The sequence below is a fragment of the Papio anubis genome, chromosome 18 (genome assembly GCF_008728515.1).
Source record: "Papio anubis isolate 15944 chromosome 18, Panubis1.0, whole genome shotgun sequence".
NCBI lineage: Eukaryota > Metazoa > Chordata > Mammalia > Primates > Cercopithecidae > Papio > Papio anubis.
The window spans coordinates 58,690,042-58,706,897 of NC_044993.1; the positions used below are offsets into that span (position 1 = coordinate 58,690,042).

The window sequence follows — 16,856 nt, forward strand, 5'->3', positions numbered from 1 at the left end:
ATTATAGGCGCCCGCCACCACGCCTGGCTAATTTTTGTATTTTTAGTACACATGGGGTTTCACCATGTTGGCCAGGCTGGTTTTGAATTCCTGACCTCAGGTGATCCACCCATCTCGGCCTCCCAAAGTGTCAAGATTCTCTTAAACCCCGAGAAACAACCAAAAAAAAAAAAAAAAGGGGCAGTTTTTTTTCTTTTCTGAGACAATGTCGTGCTGTCACCCAGGATGGAGAGCAGTGGTGCAATCTCAGCTCACTCAGCTTCGACCTCTCAGGCTCAAGCAATCCTGCCACCTCTCGGCTTCCTTAGTAGCTAAGACCACCAGTATGCACCACCAGGCCTGGCTAATTTTTGCATTTTTGTAGAGGCAAGTCGGGGCAGGAGGTTTCACCATACTGCCCAAGCTGGTGTCAAACTCCTGAGCTTAAGTGACCCTCCCAAACTACTGGGATTGTAGGTATGAGCCACTGCACCCAGCCAAAAGAGAAGGCAGTTTCTAAACACTCCTCAGTTTTTCAAATTAAGGAAAAAATTCATCTTGATTTCCCAAATTGCCTAGAGGAAAAATGGTAAAAGGAAAGAGACATACATAGAGTTCAGAGCAATGCTTAGAGTCAGAGCTCTGAGTGTTTGGCAGTAACTCCCACAGAAAGTTCTAATGATTCCCAGGGATGCTAAAGGAGCAGCCACATCTAAAACTCACCACATTGCTATTAAAGGGGTTGGACGCATTGGCTCATGCCTGTAATCCCACAACTTTGGGAGGCCAACCTGGGAGGATCCCTTGAGGCCAGGAATTTAAGACCAGCCTGGGCAACACAGCGATACCCCCGTTACTACAAAAAATGAAAACATCAGCCAGGCATGGTGGCGCACACCTGTGGTCCAAGTTCCTCGGGAAGCTAAGGTAGGAGGATCGCTTGAGACCAGGAGTTTGAGGAATTCCAGGTTGCAGTGAATTGTGATCATACCACTACACTCCAGCCTGGGCAACAGAGCAAGACCCTGTCTCTTAAAAAAGGAAAAAAATAAGAGGGCAGGAACTAGATCAACCCCCCTTCACACATCCTGAAAGACAGGCAGGAAGGCACCAAATACCAGAAAAGTGTGGTCTTACCCCAACTTTCCGCAGTAGGTCTCCCACGATGTTGAGGGCTGATATCCGGGCCGCAGGCGTGAGGGGAGTTCCCCCAGTGGAGTCATCCAGGCCTGGGTGTGCAAAGGGAAGAGCATATAACTCACCAACCTATAGTCATGTCCGTGAACTAACATCACTAGGTTCCAAACCACAGGACAGGAGGGGCGCTGACACCTTTCCTCAGATCCCAAAAGCTACCCTATTTCTTTCCGTAGTTAACTGTATCACACGCCCAAGGCCTATATGACAACCAATTTTTCAAGTCCTTGTGATGACTGCAACAAGTATTTATTTTTACATGTTAGTCTTTAAAAGTTTTTTTTTTTTTTAGACGTTGTCTTGCTGTCACCCAGACTGGAGTGCAGTGATGTGATCTCGGCTCACCGCAACCTCCACCTCCCAGGTTCAAGCGATTCTCCTGCCTTGGCCTCTTGAATAGCTAGGATTACAGCCATGTGCCACCAGACCCGGCTCATTTTTATATTTTTTATAGAGAGAGTTTCACCACGTTGTCTAGGCTGGTCTCGAACTCCTGACCTCAAATGATCCACCCGCCTTGGCCTCCAAAAGTGCTGGGATTACCGGCATGAGCCACTATGCCTGGCCTTTTAAAAAAATTTTTTTTTGAGAGAGATAGGGTGTCACTATGTTGCCCAGGCTGATCATGAACTCCTGGTCTCAAGCGATCCTCCCACCTCAGCCTTTCCAAGGTTGGTATTTACAGGCATGAGCCACCGTGCCCAGCCATATTAGTCTTTTTAAAAAAACCCAAAACAAATCCTTTTGAAATTGTAGGAAATCCATATAATTAATTAACATAATGGCATCGGTGATAGATATAAGAACTATATAGACAGGATGATGCAGCTTTACAAGGGTTCAGCTCTGCAAGCCTCTCTTCTCCAAGTGGGGTCCATGCACCAGCAGCACCTGAGAACTCTTAGAAATGCAGAATCTCTCGGCCAGGCATGGTAGCTCACACCTGTAATCCCAGTGCTTTCGGAGGCCGAGGCATGGAGTTGCATGCCTCTAGTCCCAGCTACTCAGGAGGCTGAGGCAGGAGGATCACTGGAGCCCAGGAGTTGGAGGCTGCAGTGAGCTAAGATTGCACCACTGCATTTCAGCCTGGGCCACAGACCAAGACTGTGTCTCTGAAGGAAAAACAAAACAAAACAAAACAAAAAAACAATGAAATAAAGTATGCAAAATGGCTCTAGACTGGGGCCAGGCACAACAGCTCACACCTGTACTACCACCACTTTCAGAGGCTGAGGCAGGCAGATTACCTGAGGTCAGGAGTTTGAGACCAGCCTGGCCAACATGGTGAAACCTTCTCTACTAAAAATACAAGATTAGCCAGGCTTGGTGGTGGGTGCCTGCAATCCAAGCTTACTCAGGAGGCTGAGGCAGGAGAATCACTTGAACCCGGGAGGCAGGGGTTGCAGTAAGCCAATATCGCACCATTGCACTCCAGCCTGGGTGACAGAGCGAAACTCCATCTCAACAAAACAAAACAAAAGGGCCCTGGCACTGGGATTCTACAAGTCTCACTGGTCTCTTCATGCCCAGGGGACAAGCTAAGGGATGAGGCAGTAGATGGTAGGGTAAGATCTGGAGCCTGCCTGCCTGGGTCTGAATCCCAAACCATCTGCCATTCAGTTGCTTTATGACTCTGCTTAACTCAGGGCCTCACTTCCATCCTGGGCTTGCGGCGAAGGCTGCACGGTGGCCAGCACACACTGAGCACCCCGTAACTGTCTTATTAATATCTGCTGTAAAAGGCCTGATTGGAAGCTGTCGGCAGAGGGTCTGGGGTGAGAATTCAGATTTTTTTTCCCGCCCATGCAGCACAGGTTACACTGAGTCTAGCTCTCGGTGGATGCATTACCAAACCCACAGAATGCTTTTTACTTTTTTGTATTTGGTTAGTGACATTTCAAATTTGGGAGGTTTTATATTCAAAAAGAGGATTTTGGGCCAGACGCAGTGGCTCACGCCTGTAATCCTAGCACTTTGGGATCAGCCAAAGCGGGCAGATCACTTGAGTCCAGGAATTTGATAGCAGCCTGGGTGACATGGCAAGGCCATGTCTCCACCTAAAATACAAAAGTTAGCCAGGTGTGGTGGCGCGTGCCTTTATTCCCAGCTACTCCGGAGGATGAGGTGGGAGAATCACTTGAGCCCATGACGCAGAGGTCACAGTGAGCCAAGATGACGTCACTGCACTCCAGCCTGGGTGACACAGTGAGATCCTGTCTCAAAAAAAACCAACAACAAAAAAAGAGGATTTCTGGCTTTGCAGAATGGAAAAAACTGCAGATGAGGGGCAGTTCCTTCTAGTGCAGAGTGGCAGCCACCCGCTCTGGGTGGGGTTTCCATTTCCCAGTGCATCAGACTCCACTACTCCCTCACACCCACTCTCACTGATCTCAATTGCACATCCCCAGGAACATCCCGGTCTACTCTCTGCTCAAAGCCTGAGAGTAAACCAGGCTCTGAGCCTGGTGCAAATCATCACACCCCCAGGACCCACCCCAGATTCTTACCCAGAAACACTTTGTGAACCGAGAAAATCCTCCAATTCCCACTCCCCTTACCACGTCTGAAGCTCCCGGGCGTGTTTAAACTCGAGCTGGGTCCTCGGTGAGCGATGGGCGTGGACGGCACAGAGCCCGTGGCCTGCACAGCTGTGTCTGTCCTCTCAGCTTCCACTGAGCTGGGCATGGGGGTCCTGGGTTTCTCTTGCTTCTGCTGCACGGCCAGTTCCTGCCGCAAATCTGTGCCAGGAAAAGGATTCAGGAATTCAAGTCCTCGGCCAGGCGCTGTGACTCATGTTTACAATGCCAGTACTTTGGGAGGCCAAGGCCGGCAGATCGTCCAAGGTCGAGTTTGAGCCCAGCCTGACCAACATGGTGAAACCCCATCTCTATAGAAAATGCAAAAACCAGCCAGGCATGGTGGCAGGCACCCGTAATCTCAACTACTCAGGAGGAAGAGGCGCGAGAATCACTTGAATCTGGAAGGCCAGGTGGCACTGAGGTGAGATTGCTCCAGTGCACTCCAGTCTGGGTGACAAGAGCAAGACTCCGTCTCAAAAAACAAAAAGGGAATTTAAGCCCTGGCTTAGGGTTGGTGGGGTGCAGGTATAGAGGTTCAACAGTAGATACTGGTCAGAAAAAAAGACCTACTGGGGTGAAACACTCCAGGTGGAAACTCCAAATAAAGGGAAACCCACAGGACCTTGCCTAGCAGACTTACAACTCTACAGGATTTTTCTCTTGACTAACAAAATAGTTTCAGATTTTTAAAAAGCTATGACAGTGACACACTAATGCTTTTATTATTGAAAACACAATTCCAACATAGCAGTGTATTTAGAATACTCAATGAAAGTATGCCCAGCAGCAGTGGCTCATGCCTGCAATCCCAGCACTTTGGGAAGCTGAGGTGCAAGAATCTCGTTAATCCAAGAGGTCAAGGTTGCAGTGAGCCATGATTGTGCCACTCCACCCCGGGTGACAGAGTGAGACCTCTGGCAAAAAAAAAAAAAAAAAAAAAGCCGGACGCAGTGGCTCACGCCTATAATCCCAGCACTCTGAGAGGTCTAGGTGGGAGGGTCGCTTGAGGTCAGGAGTTTGAAGCCAACATGGCAAAACCCCGTCCCTGTTAAAAATACAAAAAATTAGCCATACATGGTGGCGTGCGCCTGTAGTCCCAGCTGCTTGGGAGGCTGAGGCAGGACAATTCCTTGAGCCTGGGGGACTGAGGTTATAGTGAGCTGAGATCACGCCACTGCACTCCAGCCTCTGTGACAGAGCAAGACTGTCTCAAAAACAAAGTATGCTTTCCAGACTATCCCCAAACACTCCTCACTCATAATCACCATAACATATGGGAGAGCTTTCAACCATTGTTTTCTGAATTATTATTATTATTTTTGAGATGGAGTTTCACTCTGTTGCCCAGGCTGGAGTGCAATGGCACAGTCTTGGCTCACTGCAACCTTTGCCTCCCGGGTTCTTCAAGTGATTCTCCTGTCTCAGTCTCCCAAGTAGCTGGGATTACAGGCACACACCACCATGCCTGGCTTTTTTTTTTTTTTAAACAGAGACGGGGTTTCACCATGTTGTCCAGGCTGGTCTCGAACTCCTGACCTCAGGTGATCCACCCACCTCGGCCTCCCAAAGTGCTGGGATTACAGGCATGAGCCACTGTGCCTGGCTGTTCTCTCCATTTTCAAACATAAACTTTATAACATACATATGTATCTACTGAGCATAAAATAAGAACATTTTTTATTAAGCATTACTGGAAACATACAATATCTTCTCCTGTGTATGACTTACTCTCCCACCTTCAGTGGTATGTCTTGGCAATGTTTCTTGTTTTAGAGACAGGGTCTGACTCAGTCACCCAGGCTGGGGTGCAGTGGCACAATCATAGCTCAAGGTAACCTTGAACTCCTGGGCTCAAGTCATCCTCCCACTTCAGCCTCCTCAGTAGTTGGGACTACAGGCATATGCCACCAGGCCTAGCTAATTTTTACACTTCATTTTTGTAGAGATGGGGTGTCACTATGCTGTCCAGGCTCATCTTGAACTCCTAGGCTCAAGCAATCCTCTTGCGTCCATCTCTCAAAGCACTGAGATTACAGGCATCAGCCACTGTGCCTAGCCTTGGCTATCTTTCTACCACAATATTGTTCATTTTAACAATTTTTTCACATTTCATATAATAAATCTATGTACTTCATTTAACCACTTCATTACTGATGGACATCTAGGAACAACTACTTTATTAAACTTAGGAATTTTTACTTTTCATCCCCCACCTACTGGTTACACATTACAAAGCAAAGTGACGTTATAAACAATTTATTGGGCTGGTAACAGTAACTAACACCTGTAATCCCAGCACTTAGGGAGGCCAAGGCAGGCAGATCACCTGAGGTCAGGAGTTCAAGACCAGCCTGGCCAACATGGTGAAATCCCGTCTCTATTAAAAAATATTAAAAATTAGCCAGGCATGGTGGCGTACACCTGTAGTCCCAGCTACTCGGAAGGCTGACGCAGGAGAATCGCTTGAACCCGGGAGGCAGAGGTTGCAGTGAGCAGAGATAGCACCACCGTACTCCAGCCTGGACAACAGAGGAAGACGCCATCTCAAAAAAAAAAAAAAGATAGTGTAAAAACAACTTGGACAATCCACTAATGAATGTCTTTTTTTTCTTTTTTGAGACAGAGTCTCACTCTGTCACCTAGGCTGGAGTGCAGTGATGCAATCTTGGCTCACTGCAACCTCCATCTCCCAGGTTCAAGCAATTCTCCTGCCTCAGCCTCCTGAGCAGCTGGGATTACAGGCGTCCGCCACCACACCCTGCTCATGTTTTCTATTTTTAGTAGGGATAGGGTTTCTCTATTGTCCAGGCTGGTCTCGAACTCCTGAGCTCAGGTGATCTGCCTGCCTCAGCCTCCCAAAGTGCTGGGATTACAGGTATGAAGCACTGTGCTTGGCCAAATACCTCATTACAGTCTAAACATTCTACCTCTGCAAGTGCCGACTGCTAAACAGCAAATGCTGACGAGGTTTCCAAGTTCTAAACCAAATGTATCGGTTGCCATCAAGTCACAGAAATAATAGGCTAGCTGGCAATTCCACCAGAAATTTCTCCCCATTAAAATCTTTTCTTAAGAGACAGGGTCTCATTCTGTCACCTAGGCTGGAGTGCACTGGTGCCATCATAGCTCGTGGCACGCTCCACCTCCTGGGCTCAAGTGATCAATCCCACCTTGGCTTCCTGAGTAGCTGGGACTACAAGCACATGTCCCCACACCCAGCTAATCTAATTTTTTTTTCGTAAAGATGGAGTCCCATTATACTGCCTAGGCTGATCTCGAACTCCTGGGCTCAAGAGATCTTCGGCCTCCCAAAGTACTGGGATTACAGGTGTGAGCCACTGTGCCAGGCTCTCCCCACAATACTCTTCTGTTCCTACTGAGCATCAGGATGGTTTGCTGTGTGTGTGAATTACAGACCAGGAAGCACCTTTCTGGAAACTGGAAATTCTGCTGCCCTGAGGCAGAACCCCAATACAAGGACTTCATCTGTGAACCCCAAAGCTATTTCTCTAAATACCCATAAGGGGCCCTTACAGGGTTGCATGTCTTACTGTTCTCAGCTCCGGCCAGGGCCCAAGGCAAGAGTCTGCCCGGTGCAGCCCCACATCCTCTCACTAGACAGCCTGGGCACAGAGCAGGCTGCAGGGTCCCTGTAAAGATAATGCTGGGAGGGGCCGTGGGACTAGATGTTGCTCAGGCAGGGAATGGGGACCATGCTGGTGAAGACACCAAGGCTTCCTGACCTCTGGCTTCATCCTTCAGTCTCTGAACAGATTCCAGGAGATTCTCTTTTTCATCAAGTTCACTTTCCAAGAAGGCGTTTCTTTCAATGGCCTGATTCAAGCGCTGCTCAAAGTCTTCGAGAGACATGATCGTGGCGCTGGGGAAGAGAAAAGCAGAGTTATCCAAGAGGACAAACTGCAGACATCCCTCTAGCACCGCGGATCCAGGTGGTGTGAAGGGTCAGACACACCTGGACACAAGTCCCAGCACCAAACCTCCCAGATGCCACAGAGTGGGACGAGTCCCTTAACCTGCTGGGGCATGGGCTCTTCACCTGCATAATAGGACTCATCATAGCTCATGGGGTACACAAGGCTGTCCTGAGGATTAAATAAGGTGCCGCCCACACAGCACTCAGCAACAAGCCAAAGCCCTATCAGGACTGCATGCGTTTGAAAAGAGCAGTATGCTCTATCTTCTCTTGCAAGCTCACAATGCCAATGTCAGGAGTCCAAGACCAGCCTGGCAAGCTTGGGCAAATGACAAAACCCTGTCTCTACTAAAAATACAAAAATTAGCCAGTCGTAGTGTGATCCCAGCTACTTGGGAGGCTGAGGTGGGAGAACTGCCAGGAAGCGGAGGTTGCAGTGAGCCGAGATTGCACCACTGTACTCCAGCCTAGGCAACAAAGTGAGACTCCATCTCAAAAAAAAAAAAAAAGAAAGAAAAAGAACCTAATAAAAAACACATACAGTAGCACGATTTTTTTTTTTTTTTTTTTTTTTTTTAAAGACACAGCTGTGTCTCTCAGGTCGAAGTGCAGTGGTACAATCACAGCTCACTGCAATCTCAAACTCTTGGGCTCAGGCGATCCTCCCGCCTCAGCCTCCTGAGTTACTGAGATTACAGGCATGAGGCACTGTGCCGGGCATAAGATGCATTTCAGCAGGTAGAAGAGATCATATTTAACCTCTCAGTGGAAGTTCAAAATGCATAGTACCAGCCCAACTGCCCTGCTCACAACCCCTTCTTGTGAAGGGCACAGACACTGTGGGAAAGGCACTGCAAAGTGCTGTAACAAAACAATCTGCTTTGATTCTGGGAAAACCACCTTCTCTGCACCTCAGTTTTCTCTCATGCAAAGCAAGGGTAGTAATAGTACCTTCCTGAAGGGTTGTGGTGGGGCAGGGGTGGCGAGAAGTCATACAGGCTGGGCGTGGTGGCTCACGCCTGTAATCCCAGCACTTTGGGAGGCCAAGGTGGGTGGATCACTCGAGGCCAGGAGTTCAAGACCAGCCTGGCCAACGTGGTGAAACCTCATCTCTACTAAAAATACAAAAATTAGCCGGGCGTGGTGGCGCACACATGTAGTCCCAGCTGCTCGGGAGGTTGAGGCAGGAAAACTGCTTGAACCCAGGAGGTGGATGTTGCAGTGAGCTGAGATCGTACCACTGCACTCCAGCTTGGGCAACAGAGCAAGACTGTTTCCAAAAAAAAAAAAAAGAAAAAAAAAATCATACAGGAAGCACACAACAGATGTTTTACACATAAGCACACATCTAGAAATGTCAGCAATTTTTATTATTGACCCTGTGTCTGTCCCCAGACCTTTAACATCCTGCTAACTGTATCCCACGGTGGTCAGAAGCACGTGTTTGGAGAGGAACCCAGGAGTTAACACCCAGCTCCTCCTCCACCTAGAACTCACTGGGTTTCATTGGGCAACTCGATCTCCCTCATCCTCAGTTCCTTCAATCACAAAATTCATAACTGCACTGATCAATGGCTGCATCAGTTCATTTCTTTAATATATCCTTCTATGTCTAGGTAGACTCATAGGAGTACCTACCCTCACAGGGTCTTTAGAAGTAGTGGATAGGATCACGTTACCACAGTACCATTTAAAAACAACAAAGGGACAGGCACAGCGGTTCGTGCCTATAATCCCAGCACTTTGGGAGGCCAAGGTGGGAGGACCCCTCGAAGCCCAGGGTTCAAGACCAGCCTGGGTAATATAGTGAGACCCTGTCTCTACAAAAAGTAAAAAGATTAGCCGGGCATGATGGCGTGTGCCTGTAGTCCCAGCTACTCGGAGGCTGAGGTAGGAGGATTCCTTGAGCCCAGGAACTCGAGGATGCAGTAAGCCATGATTATGCCACTGCACTCCAGCCTGGGTAACAGTGCCAGACCCTGTCTCAAAAAACAAACGAAAACAAAAACAAAAAAACACACTACCACCAATAACAAAGGGATAATACTTTGGAGTACAACACCAGAAAGAGTTAAAACGACCCTAAGGTTGACATGTCAAACAAAAAAGGTAAAAGGTTCACATATGTAGGGTACAGAATGCTTGCAGAAATGCACACATGCTGAGTATATATAGAGGAAGACCCAGTATCACGCAGAAATTAGTTCTCCACAAGTTAAACTGATAAATTTAACGCCATCTTAATAGGTTTCTATTGGGGGAATAAATTGGACTGATTTGAGAGATCCTGTGACGATGAAACAAGAATGACCCGAAGAACTCTGTAAAAGAAGAGATCAGGGAACTAACTCTACCAGAGACTCAGAACACACTACTATAAAGCCTCAACAACGAACAATTGTATGCTACTGGTTGTAAGAACAAAGGCACCAAAGGTCCAGAAATAGACAAGAGTTTAATTTATAATAAAGTTGGCCTCATAGATCATTGGTAAAAAGATGGCAGGTTCAGTTCTAGGGACCACTGGGTACCTACCAGGAAAACATTATTAGATTCGTACCTCATACTGTACCCTAACACAAATTCCGAATGAATCGGAAATTTTAACACACTCATCTGGTCAAAATCTGTTTTGCTTCTGGAATTCAAGGGAACCGGGGATCAGCTTCAGTGGGCTTTTTTTTTTTTTTTTTAAAGATGGAGTTTCGCTCTTGTCAACCAGGCTAGAGTGCAATGGTGCTCACCCAGGCAGAGTGCAACCTCTGCCTCCCGGGTTCAAACGACTCTTCTGCCTCAGCCTCCCAAGTAGCTGGGATTACAGGCATGTGCCACCATATCTGGCTAATTTTTGTAGTTTTAGTAGAGACAGCATTCCATCATGTTGGCCAGGCTGGTCTCAAACTCCCGACCTCTGGTGATGCAACCACCTCTGCCTCCCAAAGTGCTGGGATTATAGGTGTGAGCCACCACGCCTGGCCCTTCAGTGGCATTTCTGAATTTCCCTGTAGCCTCGACACCCTGGGTTTAAGTCATCCTTTCACCCTTTTTTTTTTTTTGAGATCAAGTCTCTGTTGCCCAGGCTGGAGTGCAATGGCACAATCTCAGCTCACTGCAACCTCCGCCTCTTGGGTTCAAGCAATACTCCTGCCTCAGCCTCTTGAGTAGCTGGGATTACAGCTGCCTGCCACCACGCCTGGCTAATTTTTGTATTTTTAGTAGAGAGGGGGTTTCACCATCTTTGCCAGGCTGGTCTCCAACTCCTAACTTCAGGTGAACCTCCCACCTCGGCCTCCCAAAGTGCTGGGATTACAGGCGTGAGCCACCATGCCTAGTGATCCTTTCACCTTCTTACCTCAACCTCCCAAGTAGTTGTAACCACAGGCACAAGCTATCATACCCAGCTAGTTTTTAAATTTGTTTCTAGAGATGGGAGTCTATGTTGCCCAGGATGGCCTCAAACTCCTGGGCTCAAGCAATCCTCAAGTCTCGGCCTCCCAAAGTACTAAGATGACAGATTATAGGCTTGAGCTATCTCACCTGGCCTGAGTATTTACTTTCAAATAAAGGTCAGCATGCTAGTTTTAACTGGAGTGAAAATTGCTTTATGTACTTTGTATGTTGAAATTCTGTCAACTAATAAATAAAAGCATATTTAGTGCCTGTAATCCCAGCACTTTGGGAGGCCAAGGCGGGTGGATCACTTGAGGTCAGGAGTTCAAGACCAGCCTGGCCAACATGGTGAGACCCCATCTCTAATAAAAATAGAAAAATTAGCCAGGCATGATGGCGCATGCATGTAGTCCCAGCTACTCGAGAGGCTGAGGCACGAAAATTGCTTGAACCTGGGAGGCAGAGGCTGCAGTGAGCCGAGATGGCACCACTGCACTCCAGCCTGGGCAACAGAGCAAGACTCTGTCTCAAAAATAAAAAAAATGAAAAATCCATGGAAGAGTAAAACTAGATTAAATCTATTTTAATTTTTGTAAAACTTTTTGCCGTCTTAGTACTCATATGTGAAACAAAGTAACCTTTAGAAATGTATTTAATTTTCAGTTACTTCCAATTAGGTCCTGCATACTTTTCAAGGTTATTCTTACACAAAGTGCCTCTCCTCAGTTAAAAGTGAGTCGTTTAGTTTTAGGGACCTATAGAAGAAGGACCATGAGAGCAATCAAACAGCTGATGGTGCTGAGAAACTCTTGTTCTTGGAGAAGACTATCAAACTTTCTAAATGTAACTATTAAACTTGCACAAAATTGTAATATTTTCAAGTCTTTAAAATAAAGCTCTGCAGCCTGGGCAACATGGAGAAATCCAGTCTTTACAAAGAGTACAAAAATTAGCCAGGCATTTGCCTGTAGTCCTAGCTACTGGGGAGGCTGAGGTGATCGTGCCACTACCCTCCAGCAGGGGTGACAGAGACCTTGTCTCAAAACATAAATAAATAAAACTTTGGTGCCCTAGAACTTTATTTATTCTATAATGGGGAACTGTGCTTCTACCTCATCTGATTTTTAACACTAAACTCTTCAGTATTTGGCCAAATTTTATTAACAAAAACAATGCATGTTTAGTACAAAAATAAAAATAGAAGAAAAGGAAGAAAACACAAAAATACTACAAGAAAACACAGGCTAATTGCTTTATATAACCTTGGAGTGCAGAAGGCCCTTCTAACTATGACTAAGATATCTGAATACAAAGAAATCAAATGTCAGCCTGGCCAATAAGGTGAAACCCCATCTCTGCTAAAAATACAAAAATTAGCCAGGCATGGTGGTGGGCGCCTGTAATCCCAGCTACGTGGGAGGCTGAGACAGGACAATCGCTTGAACCTGGGAGGCGGAGGTTGCAGTGAGCCGAGATCGTGCACCTGCACTCCAGCCTGGGCCACAGGGCCAGACTGACTCAAAACACATCAAGTAACTTCTGTACAATAAAATATACATCAGACAAAGCTGGAAACAAATGACAAACTCCCAATATTGTCAATTCATGTCACAAATATATAAAAATCTCCTAAAATCACGGAAAAAAAAAATGAACCCAATTTAAAAATATGCCAAGTGCCAGGCATGGTAGCTCATGCCTGTAATCTCAGCATTTTGGGAGGCCGAGGTGGGCATATTATCTGAGGTCAAGAGTTCAAGATCAGCCTGACCAACATGGCAAAACCTCGTCTCTACTAAAAATACAAAATTAGCTGAGCATGGTGGCCCATGCCTGTAATCCTAGCTACTGGGGAGGCTAAGGCAGGAGAATCGCTTGAACCTGGGAGGCGGAGGTTGCGGAGAGCCGAAATCATGCCACAGCACTCCAGCCTGGACAACAAGAGCAAAACTCGATCTCAAAAAAACAAGAACAAAAACAGTAAAAATAGGCCAAGAACAACTGGGCAAGGTGGCTCATGCCTGTAATCCCAGCACTTTGGGAGAACGAGGCGGGCATATCATCTGAGGTCAGGAGTTCAAGATCAGCCTCTCCAACATAGCGAAACCCCTTCTCTACTAAAAATACAAAAATTAGCCAGGCATGGTGGCATGCACCAGTAATCCCAGCTACTCAGGAGGTTGATACAGGAGAACTGCTTGAACCCAGGAGGTGGAGGTTGTAGTGAGCTAAGATCACGCCACTGCACTCCAGCCTCGGCAACGGAGCAATACTCCATCTAGAAAAAATACAGGCTGGCCAGGCACAGTGGCTCACACCTGCAATCCCAGCACTTAGGGAGGCTGAGGCGGGCAGATCACGAGGTCAAGAGTTTGAGGCCAGCCTGACCAACATGGTGAAACCTCATCTCTACTAAAAATACAAAAATTAGCTGGGCATGGTGGCACACACCTGTAATCCCAGCTACTCAAGAGGGTGAGGCAGGAGAACTGCTTGAACCTGGGAGGCAGTGGTTGCAGTGAGCCGCGATCATGCCACTGCACTCTAGCCTGGTTGACAGAGCAAGACTCAGTCTCATAAAAAATATATATATATATACACACACACACACACACACACACCCCATACATATATATACACATATATACACATACACAAGTATACACATACATATATACACATACATATACGCACATATATGCACGCCAAGATCAACAGAGTTCCTAAAGGAAGTCCAACAGCTCTTAAGCACGTGACAGTGAACTCAGAAATGCACTTATTTCTCACCTTTTCAATTAGCAGAAGTCCAAAGTTTGAAAACTGCTCTATTAGTGAAGCTATCTGGAAAACAGGGACTCACATAGCTATTGGGAATGTAAACTGGTACAACCCTATAAATAACTGAGCAACATCTATCAAAATGACATATGCATATGTCCTCTGACCTAGCAATATCACTTCTGGGAATTTAGCCTACAGATATTTATCGTGCAAGGCTGTTTGTTCATTACCGCAATGCTTATCACTGCAAAAGAACAGAAATACAACAGATATCCATCCACAGGGGACTAAATTATTATGGTATTATTCAATACCAACCATACAATAGAATACCAGGTATTTGAAAAAATAAAAAACAAAGAATGTTCTGTCCTAGTAAGGAACGATCTTCAAGCTCTATTGTTACATGAAAAAGCAAGATATACAACAGTGTGTGTAGAATGCTCTTCTGAGGAAGAAAAAAAAGGTGGGGGGCGGTAATAAGAATGTCTTTTTATTTGCTTGAATTATTAAAGAAACGCCTACCTCTTTGTATATTATTTTTGAACCGTGTGAATGTACTACCACTTTGGGTAGACTGCGTAATTGGCCCCGATTCTTCACCCCTCCCTGTGTCCAACCCCCTTGCCATGGCCTCACTGTGGGCAGAAAGTACTTTCCCACCCTTTGACTTAGCTTGGTCATTTGACTTGCTTTGATCAGTGATAAAGGGGTGGAAATGATGGTATGCCAGTGGTTTGCCAGAAATCAGAATGTGGCTTTACATATGAAATCTACAGTATCTTATGCTATCGTATGTAAAGCCAGAGTACTCAAGTCATTACGGTACTGGTATTGTATTTCACAAATTGTACACTGGATGAAAATAGAGAATCCAGAATTAGATCCCAGAATATATGCAAGTTTAACATGAGAGCTCAGTTCAATTCAATAGAAAAAGACTGATTGGCTGGGCGTGGTCACTCACACCTGTGATCCCAGCACTTTGGGAGGACAAGGCGGGCAGACTGAGCCCAGGACTTTGAGACCAGCCTGGGCAACATGGAGAAACCCTATCTCTACAAAAAATACAAAAATTAGCCAGGTATGGTGGCACATGCCTACAGTCCCAGCTACTCAGGAGGCTGAGGTGGGAGAATCACTTGCCCCAGGAGGTCAAGGCTCCAGTGAGCACCATGGCACTCGACTCTGGGCAATGGAGCGAGGCCCAGTCTCAAAAAAAAAAAAAAAAAAAAAGAAAAGGCAATGTTTAACAGTGCTGGCACAACTAGGCTACCCACCTAAAGAAAATAAAATTGAACCTTTATCTTATACCAGATACAAAAAAAAATTCACTGCAGATTAAGGAATAAGGGTAAAAAAAATTAATTAAAAAATATTGCAAAAAAAGAAAACACATGCACTATCAAGAACCGAGAAGACTTCCCCTAGTGAAGTCTGCAGACCTAGAAGGTATTTTAAAAAAGACATAACTGATGATCTAAAAATGAAAAATGTATGTATAAAAAATTTTTTTCAAAAGAGAAAAAAGGAAATATTTGCATGGAAAATGATAACACAAAGTCAACAGACAAAAGATTACTCTGGAAAAAATTATTTTCAATGCAGGAGACAAGATTAGTAGTTAAAATATACCAAGGGCCAGGCACGGTGGCTCATGCCTGTAATTCCAGCACTTTGGGAAGCTGAGGCAGGTGGATCACTTGAGGGTACGAGTTTGAGACCAGCCTGTCCAGCGTGGCGAAACTCTCTCTCTACTAAAAATACAAAAATTAGCCAAGTGTGGTGGCAGGTGCCTGTAATCCCAGCTACTTGGGGGGCTGAAGCAGGAGAATCACTTGAACCAGGAAGGCAGAAGTTGCAGTGACCTGAGATCACACCACTGCACTCCAGCTCCAGCCTGGGAGACAGAGTGAGACTCCATCTCAAAAAATAAATGTATGCAAAGAACTCCTACAGATTGACAAGAAAGGAGTTTCCACTTCTGGTAATGACAAGGGAACTTGTATCAGACCAACCCTCATGTAAATTCTGAGTAAAATGTTTACAATGATCTGAGCGCACTGGCAGGAACTGGAAAACAACACTTAGAAAAACAGAACAACACTGGGTGAAGTACGCATCTTTATAAGATTTTTGCCTAAAGCTCCAGGGATAGAAATCTAGCACCATGGGGACCCCACATTCTGAATATAGTATCTTCCCACATCTCTGGCCTCCCCCGAACCACACGTGCACAAAGCAGACACAAAGCAGCCCAGTTACGGCTAAAAAAAGCAGAGATTTCAGTTACTGCCCATCAAAGGGGAGATAGAATTTGGGCTGTAAGCTTAGCCAAGTAAACTACCTAAGAAAACCAAATAAATAAAGAACTTAAAAGAATTCATCATCTCTGGCTGGGTACGGTGGCTCAAGCCCATAATCCCAGCACTTTGGGATACCGAGGCAGGTGGATCACCTCAGGTCAGGAATTTGAGACCAGATTGGCCAACATGGCGAAATTCCATCCCTCCTAAAAATACAAAAATTAGCAGGTGGTAACGCACACCTGTAATCCCAGCTACTCTGGAGGTTGAGGCAGGAGAATCACTTGAACCTGGGAAGTGGAGGTTGCAGTGAGCAGAGATTGCACCACTGCACTCCAGCCTGGGTGACAGAGCAAGACTGTCTTTTAAAAAAAAAAAAAAAAAAAAAAAGAAAGAAATAAGAACAAAATTTTGGAGGGAAGGAGACATTTCCAGCATACCGTCATGAGTAATGACAATAATAGCTAGTACTTTTTGAATATTTACTATATGCAGACCCTGTGCTAAGAGCTTTTTAACTTGTTTAAGCTTCACAGCAGCTCCCACAAAGTTGCAGTTCAAAGAAGACAAGTAACTTGCCCAGGGTCGCTCTGTTGGTAAGGGATAGAGTTTGTATTCACATTCAAGCAGTCTGGATTGAAAGTCAGTGCTCTTGCTGGGCGCGGTGGCTCACGCCTGTAATCCCAGCAC

At 46.0% G+C, this 16,856-nt stretch overlaps 1 protein-coding gene across 5 annotated transcripts in view; it reads right to left on the reverse strand.

Annotated features, from left to right (window-relative positions):
- NDE1 (nudE neurodevelopment protein 1) overlaps window positions 1-16,856 on the reverse strand; it is an 82,670-nt gene that overhangs the window by 31,172 nt on the left and 34,642 nt on the right. For all 5 annotated transcript variants that reach the window (XM_009196066.4, XM_009196069.4, XM_009196068.4 and 2 more), the window contains 3 exons: window positions 7,499-7,635; window positions 3,735-3,914; window positions 1,117-1,208 (listed from right to left, as the gene is read on the reverse strand). In XM_009196066.4, coding sequence (XP_009194330.1) covers window positions 1,117-1,208; window positions 3,735-3,914; window positions 7,499-7,635 — 409 coding nt within the window. The remainder of the gene's footprint in view (window positions 1-1,116; window positions 1,209-3,734; window positions 3,915-7,498; window positions 7,636-16,856) is intronic.